This window comes from Terrapene carolina, unplaced genomic scaffold, assembly GCF_002925995.2.
Source record: "Terrapene carolina triunguis isolate 2854851 unplaced genomic scaffold, T_m_triunguis-2.0 Scaffold89, whole genome shotgun sequence".
Taxonomy (NCBI): domain Eukaryota; kingdom Metazoa; phylum Chordata; order Testudines; family Emydidae; genus Terrapene; species Terrapene triunguis.
In genome coordinates this window covers 640,440-648,032 of record NW_020664440.1, presented here as the reverse complement: position 1 = coordinate 648,032, position 7,593 = coordinate 640,440, and the positions used below count along the sequence as shown (strand labels likewise).

Genomic DNA, 7,593 nt, shown 5'->3' with positions numbered 1-7,593 from the left:
GGTTAAAGTCGGGGCTCTGTGCCCAACTCTGCTGCTAACATGCTGTGGACTCTGACTTCTAAGCGTGGGAAAGATGCAGTTGGATGCTACTTTTTCCCTTCTGCCTCGCTCATTGAACAAAGGGGCACTGCTGGGAAGGAAGGGCCTGAGCATTCAAAACCATACGAAAACCTTTCTTTACACAGCACCAAGCAAACCTCTGGAACTCACTGCCCCCGGAGCTCCCTGAGACAAACCGGGCTGGAAGGAGGAGAAGGGAGCCACTTCTGGCCCCCGGTGGCAAGCTAGTCCTAACACTGCAGCGCCAGACCTCCAGGATGAGAGCACCACTCTGCTGGGAGAGAGAGTAGGGTTGCCTTTCAGAAGCTGGCAACCCCAAATGGGCACCCGCTGGGGAGCAAGACGCCCGTGGAGGTTTGCGTTGCACAGCATGCCTTGGCCATCCATGCCCAGAGGGGGATTTCGGTGCAGGGATCTTCCCAGGTCTGCGTGAAATGGGGGAAGACATGGTGCTGTCAGGGACTGGACACCGTGCTAGATGATCCACTGGACTGAGCTCGTATTGAACTTCCTATGAGAAAACTGAGCAGGACAGGGACTGGGCCATGCACCAAAATGAGCCGAGCATGTCCCTGACATGACCCCTGGAGTGAAATCAGGATTGGATGTTTCTCTGAGCTATTCTCAGCCAGAAGTGAGGAGCTTGATGCAGGAATTACTGGGTGGAATCATGTTATATGGGAGGTCAGATCATAACAATCCCTTGTGACTTTACAAACCTATCAACCTTCAGCTGCATGCTTCTTTATGGCTGGCGCCACCGGACACCTGCAAAGAGCAACTCCATGGGCTGTGGGCAGCACGAGAGTTGTTTCACTCAGTTCTCTTCCTGGCTGCAGAGTTTCTTGTCTACTCATACGTGTAAGCAAGAGCCAGCATGCAGCCTGGGATGTGAGTGACGGGGAGAACTGTGGCATTACAGACGCTGGACCCCAGGGGTTTGATGCTCCTCTCACACCAGTGGAAATCAGAGCGACTCCAGGGAAGCAAAGTTCCAGTGGAGTTACAGGGGAAACGCCAGTGGTTACAAAAATAAAGGAGTCGGGAGAGAATCCAGCACTGTTCCCCTTCACTGAGAGACACACTTGTGGCCATTGAGAAATGAAAAGTCTGAAAGTGATAAACCTATTTAACAAGTTGTAATTCTAGGTTCGAACCAGAAGGTGGAAACCTTCCCGCAGGAGAGCTGGGAACACAGGCTGTCTGGATCTCTACTGGAAAATCAAAGCCTGCTGTCCCAGTTCACTAGTGATTCATCTTGTGCTTCAGAGTCTCACTAGACATCTGATGCTGACTAAACGTCACCAGGGTCCCCACTAAGAGAGATTTCATGTAGAGACGTGACTCCCTGTGTGTGCTGTGGATCATATGCATGGCAGAACTGCACAGAACGCAGGGCTGCCTTTGTCAGAGCCCCATTGGGAGCGGGGCAATGTCTGTACAAGTTCAACAGGAGCCCCAAAGCCCTATTTCACAAACACATACGGCAAAACAGGCCAGCCCAGATGTGGCTCAGCTCAGCTCTTAGCTGAGCCACATTCAAATCTGAAACACCCGTGTGCATCAAGTGTCTAAAGGCTGGGAAGATGTCTGGCCTAAAGCCTCTATTAGGCTGCCCTCTGCCTCTTGAGCATGGTCCGGGCTAGGAAATCGAATGGCACGTGAAAACGGTTGTCAGCAATCAGGTGAGCTGGATGGGGGAAGAACATGGTTTACCTGTAATTGTAGACCTCGACAAACTGTGTTCATGATTCTATAGTCTTTAATTTCATGATCACATCTGATTTTTTCCACCGGTCCTTGCCTCATTCGGTGCACAGCAGTGGCGCTGGAATAGCTTTTGGAGTGGGGGTGCTGACCTGCACCCCTCTTACCCCATCCACGCCCCTCACCACCCCCTAAAGCTGGGGCCAGGAGCAGGGATGTGGCTCTGGGAGAGGGGGACATGGACAGGGGTAAGGCAGCGGAGGCTGGGCCCACGGCTAGTGGGGTGTAGGGCTGGTGGCCGGAGGGTCGGTGGCCGAGCAGGACCCTGGGGCTGGCAGTGGAGCCCCCGGGCACAGGGTCGGTGGGCGGGACCCTGGGGCTGGCAGCAGAGCCCCAAGGCCCCGGGGGCTGGGACCGCACATGCGGGCCAGCGGCCAAGTGGGACTCCAGGGCCAGCAGATGAAATTCAGTGTTGATAAATGCGAAGCAATGCACATTGGTAAATATAATCCCAATTATACATATAAAATGACGGGGTCTAAATTAGCTGTTACCACTCAAGAAAGAGATCTTGGCGTCACTGTGGGTAGTTCTCTGGAAACATCCACTCAATGTGCAGCGGCAGTCAAAAAAGCAAACAGAATGTTGGGAATCATTAAGAAAGGGATAGATAATAAGACAGAAAATACCATATTGCCTCTATATAACTCCATGGTACACCCACACCTTGAATACTGTGTGCAGATATAGTTGCCCCATCTCAAAAAAGATATATTGGAATTGGAAAAGATTCAGAAAAGGGCAACAAACATGATTAGGGGGATGGAACAGCTTCCGTATGAGGCGAGATTAATAAGACTGGGACTTTTCAGCTTGGAAAAGAGACGACTAAAGGGGGATATGACTAAGGTCTATAAAATCATGACTGGTGTAGATAAAGTAAATAAGGAAGTGTTATTTACTCCTTCTGGTAACACAAGAACTAGGGGTCACCCAATGAAATTAATAGGCAGCAGGTTTAAAACAAACAAAAGGAAGTATTTATTCACACAACACACAGTCAACCTGTGGAACTCCTTGTCAGAGGATGTTGTGAAGGCCAAGATTATAACAGGGTTCAAAAAAGAACTAGATACTTTCATAGAGGGTAGGTCCATCAATGGCTATTGGCCAGAATGGGCAGGGTGCAAAACCATGCTCTGAAGTGTCCCTACCCTCTGCCAGAAGCTGGGAATGGGCGACAAGGGCTGGATCACTTGATGATTCCCTGTTCTGTTCATTCCCTCTGGGGCACCTGGCATTTGCCACTATCGGAAGACAGGTTACTGGCCGTTCTTATGACTGCAGGAAGGGAAGGTCTGCTTCTAGTAGATAAGATAAGATAGTTGAGTGTGACCCATGAGAAGTGGGGTCTACCCCTGGCTCTGCCATATGTTCCTGTGAGAAATTGGGCAAGTCACTTAAACCAGCATTTTCAACTCTGTGTGTGTGCCTCATTTCCTAGGTGCCCAGTGAGAGACACCTGTGGTCTAATTGTCAGGAGTGCTAAGCACTCAGATGTGTAACTGATGTCAATAAGAGAGGAAAAAATCAGGCACTCTGTGGGCTTTTCGGAGACGGACATGCAGCATTTATACAGCCTGGCGTATGCTTTCCTGCAGGCTGCTCTGTGGCATTCCTGGGTTAATGCAATCTGAGGAGCTCAATCACACAGAATTAAGGCAATTTTGTTACATTACAGAGAAGCTCTTTCTGTTGCCTGGAAAAGAGGCCTAGGCCAAGCGAAAGAATAAAGGTCCACAGATCAATGCCAAATACCTAATCCCCTTCTTAATAACCTAGTGCAGGGGGCGCACTCCTGAGCCTGGGCCTTCGGCCTCCACTTCGAACCCTACGTCCCCCAACCCTGAAAACAATTAGGAAAAGGAAGCTGCGGTTTCTTTTCTTAAATACAAATAAAAGCAAAACTCCCCTTAATAACTGTCGAAGGTTATTGCAAAAAGCAGAGAGAGACTCATGAAAATATTTAAACCGTCAGGCGCCGGCCTGGCGTTGACCCTCGTCCCAAGAGCCCTCCGTGCTTTTACTATACGTTTCAGGAAGTCGGGATTTCTCACAAATAGGTCCTCAACTGTGCTGTAAAAACACTGCTGTTAAAGCCAAGTGCTCATGCACCCCCCGTGTCAGCGCTGAGAAACACGGTCCGTATAACCACCGCCGTAGCTTTGCAACTAACACCCGCCTCGTGCCTTGCCAGCGTCGATATGCCAGCTGGTTTACTTCCCGTCAGCAAGCAGGGACTCCATGCTAGGGCAGATAAAATTCAAGCTGTAAATATTTCCCACACGGCCACAGTGTCTCTCATAAAAATTCTATTCAATCCTGCCATCAGCACTGGGGTTGTGCTGGTTGGATGGGAAGGTTTTCCAAGGGGCCCTCATGTTTCAGGCACTGTGCGGAGACTCTGCTTTTGATTCTGCGACTGAGCAATCAGTAAGGCAGGTCAAAAAACTGGGGCTTTAAAGTCAGGCTCCTAAATCCATATTTCGGCAGCCTGATGAGCAGGCAGATTTTCAGCAGTGCTGCGGGCAGAGCAGCTCCCCCTGGAGGCCCTGGACTCTAGTGATCACCCAGCACTTTGTAAAATCTACCCATTTCTTTAGGTGCCTCCCCGTGGCCTTAGGAGCCAGTCACTCGCGTCACTTTTTTTACAAAAAAGTTTGGCTGTGGTAGCTGCAAAAGGGGTGGGGGGTGCCCCGTGGCCTCCCGTCACTAGCGGTTTGAAAGGATTCTTTATGACTGAGATCTTCCCTGGTGAGTTTATTAAAGATCCTTGACAAGTCTCCGGAGTGGAGCTGAGCCCCCGCATCTCACACTGACTTTAACAGAAACAGAGGGTGTTCAGCACCCCCCTGGATTGGCCCTGGGGGCTGATTTAGCTGGGCAGAACTCCAGTGCAGCCAGCGCAAGCGTGTAGGACAAGGCCTTTACCCGGTGCAGTTCGGCGAGGGTACCCACTGGGGCTAAGCCACACACACACGTCACGTTATGTAACATCTTTGTTTAAGATGCTTGTTTGTGAGCAGCCGCAAGAACTTGCCGAAGTTGAAGTGCTGCCTGATTGGGAGTGCAGGAGCCACAGCCTAGCAGCTGAATAATAAGCCTGCATTCTTTCTCTGAGCAGTGGGGAAATGGGCTTATTTGTCAAGGCGTCTCCGCCAAGCCATCGTGAAGTGCAAGACAAATGGCTAGAGAGGATGGCACAAATCCACGAGCAAACAAGGAGCTCCTAGTGCTGGGGCCCAGCCGAGCCCAGCAGGTCGAATTCTTTCCCAGATCAGCTCTGCATTCTGTGACATCTTGGTCTGTCAAGTACAATTACTATAATCTTCCACAGCCTTTCAGAATAAGGAACCCAGCTTAGAAGCCAGGCATCTACAGGATGAAAGCTGCCTTTGTGCCTGGGCAGACCCTGTGTGCAAGTCGGACATTAGGTATACAGAAGTGAGTTCTTTACGTGGCGGGAGAAGAAGTCAAAGGAAAACTTCGATGCTCATCTCCTTTAAGATCCTGCTGATTTTTGCCTGCGTTGCTCTGTGGAATAAACTGGAGCTGTCAGGGAGCCAGGAGCCGTGTGTTTGCACATTCCCTAGTGTTTAATGCAGCCCATGCCTCTCCACAGATTGTGTGGACAACACCACAGAACGACACAGAGCCTGCGACTCACCACAAGCGCAAGCCAAGAGGACAATTCGGAGGGACTGCCGGAGATTTGGGGGAGGCTTCCTGGACACTGAACGTGTACTATGGGAGCAGCTCACGGGAAAAAGGTAATGGGATGCCTTTATTCTTTGATGCTTAAGCATTGGTGCCTTTGAAGAGATGACCCTTGTCTGCTCACATGTAGCTCTGATTAACCCCTTTGTGCACTGCCCCATCCTTTCAGGAGTTCAGTGGTGGGTTAGAGACAAGGAGTGGCTGGTGTGGACACAGGTGTCAAACGCTGTCAGCTGGATGAAGTAATTCGATCTGATCAGATTGATAATTGGCCTTCCTTTAGGGCGCTCTCTAGAGCCAATGAGGAGCGTGGGGTGGGGCTGAACAGTGATATGTCTGGAAGCTGGAGAGCTGCACACACGCACACACACCCCCACAAACCAGGCTTAGTTTTTGCAGTCACTGCCAATGACAATGTTCACTCACATATCTGATGTTTTTAAGCTGGTCAGGCAAGATCAGCAGAGTTTTACCGCCTTCACTTGTGACAGTTCTAAGCGCCGTTAAAAGCAGGGCAGCATTTTGCTTTCTGGCGCACTGGGGAGATGTGTAAAGTGAATGGGTGTGCAGGTCTGTACATTGCATTCGCTCTAGATCTACAGCATGATTCCAGGGGTCCATCAGCAAGCCAGTGCCAGAAGCGAAGGAGACCTCTGGGGATTGTTCTACTTGCTAAACTCAGCAGCCTGGCGTCTTGCGTCACTGGGAGCAGCTCACTGCATTGTTTTTTCATTTGATTAGTGTAAATAAAATGTGAACTTATTCCCCTGTAGTAAAAAGCATTCCTCTCTGGCCGGTTTGGCATGCCTGCCTTCACATTTCTGATCAGAAATGACCCTCCACCTTGAGAAAACACGTTAGAGGCTACAGCTGAGCAAATATTCATCGCAAATCAGTTCTTTAATGTAGCCTCTTGTCTGTTGGAGAATCACCTGCAAGCAGCTCAGAATTTCCCGGAATGTATTCACTGGGCAAAAGCATGACTGGGTCTCAGAAATATTTCTTGCCCCGTAAATTGTTCACAGCTCACTCGCCACCAAGTATGCAAGGCCGGATTCCTCTGTCAATGAAACTCAGCTGAGGTCTCTCCCTCCCCTCATCGGCCAGGAGGACGTGTTTGTTTTCCTCTCTTTCTCTTCTCCCATTAACTCCCCTTCCCACTAAGGGCACAGTCAGCATCAAATGCCACTGGCAGAGAATAGAGACAGCAGCAATTAGATTCATAGATTCCAAGGCCAGAAGGGACCATTGTGATCATCTAGCCTGATTCCCCGTATAACACCGGCCAGAGACCTGCCACCAAAACAATCCCTGCAGCAGAGCTTCTCGGAAAACGTCCCAGCTTGATTTCAGAACTGCCAGTGATGGAGAATCCACCACAACCCTCGGGGAACTGTGCCAATGGTTCATGACCTTCACTGTCGAAAAATTACGCCTTATTTCCAGTCTGAATTGTCTAGCTTCGACTGCCAACCATTGGATCTGGCTAAACCTCCCTCTGCTAGACTGAAGAGCCCATTATTAAATATTTCTTCCCTGCATAGGCACTTACAGACTGTGATCAAGTCATGCCTTATCCTTCTCTTTCTTCAGTTACATAGATGGAGCTCATTGAGGCCTGGTCTACACTAACACCCCAATTCGATCTAAGGTACGCAACTTCAGCTACGTGAATAACGTAGCTGAAGTCGACATACCTTAGTTCGAATTTACCGCGGTTCAGACGCGGTCCACACGCGGCAGGCAGGCTCCCCCGTCGACTCCGCGGTACTCCTCTCGCTGAGGTGGAGTACCGCAGTCGACGGCGAGCACTTCCTGGTTCGAATTATCGCGTCCAGACCAGACGCGATAAATCGAACCCGGAAGTTCGATTGCCAGCCGTCGAATTACCGCGGTAGTGTAGACAAGCCCTGAGTCTCTCACTATAAGGTAAATTTTCTAATCCTTTCATCGTTCTCATGGCTTTTCTCTGCCCCCTCTCCGATTTATCAGCATCCTTCTTGAATTGTGGGCACCAGAACTGGACACGGGATTCCAGCAGCGGTCGCA

At 50.2% G+C, this 7,593-nt stretch overlaps 1 protein-coding gene across 1 annotated transcript in view; it reads left to right on the top strand.

Moving 5' to 3' along the window:
* Positions 1-5,139: 5,139 nt before the first annotated feature.
* The window catches only part of FAM107A (family with sequence similarity 107 member A), a 59,953-nt gene continuing 57,499 nt past the window's right edge, over positions 5,140-7,593 (top strand). The window contains exon 1 of the mRNA XM_024204890.3: positions 5,140-5,597. Coding sequence (XP_024060658.1) covers positions 5,574-5,597 — 24 coding nt within the window. The 5' untranslated portion in view covers positions 5,140-5,573. The remainder of the gene's footprint in view (positions 5,598-7,593) is intronic.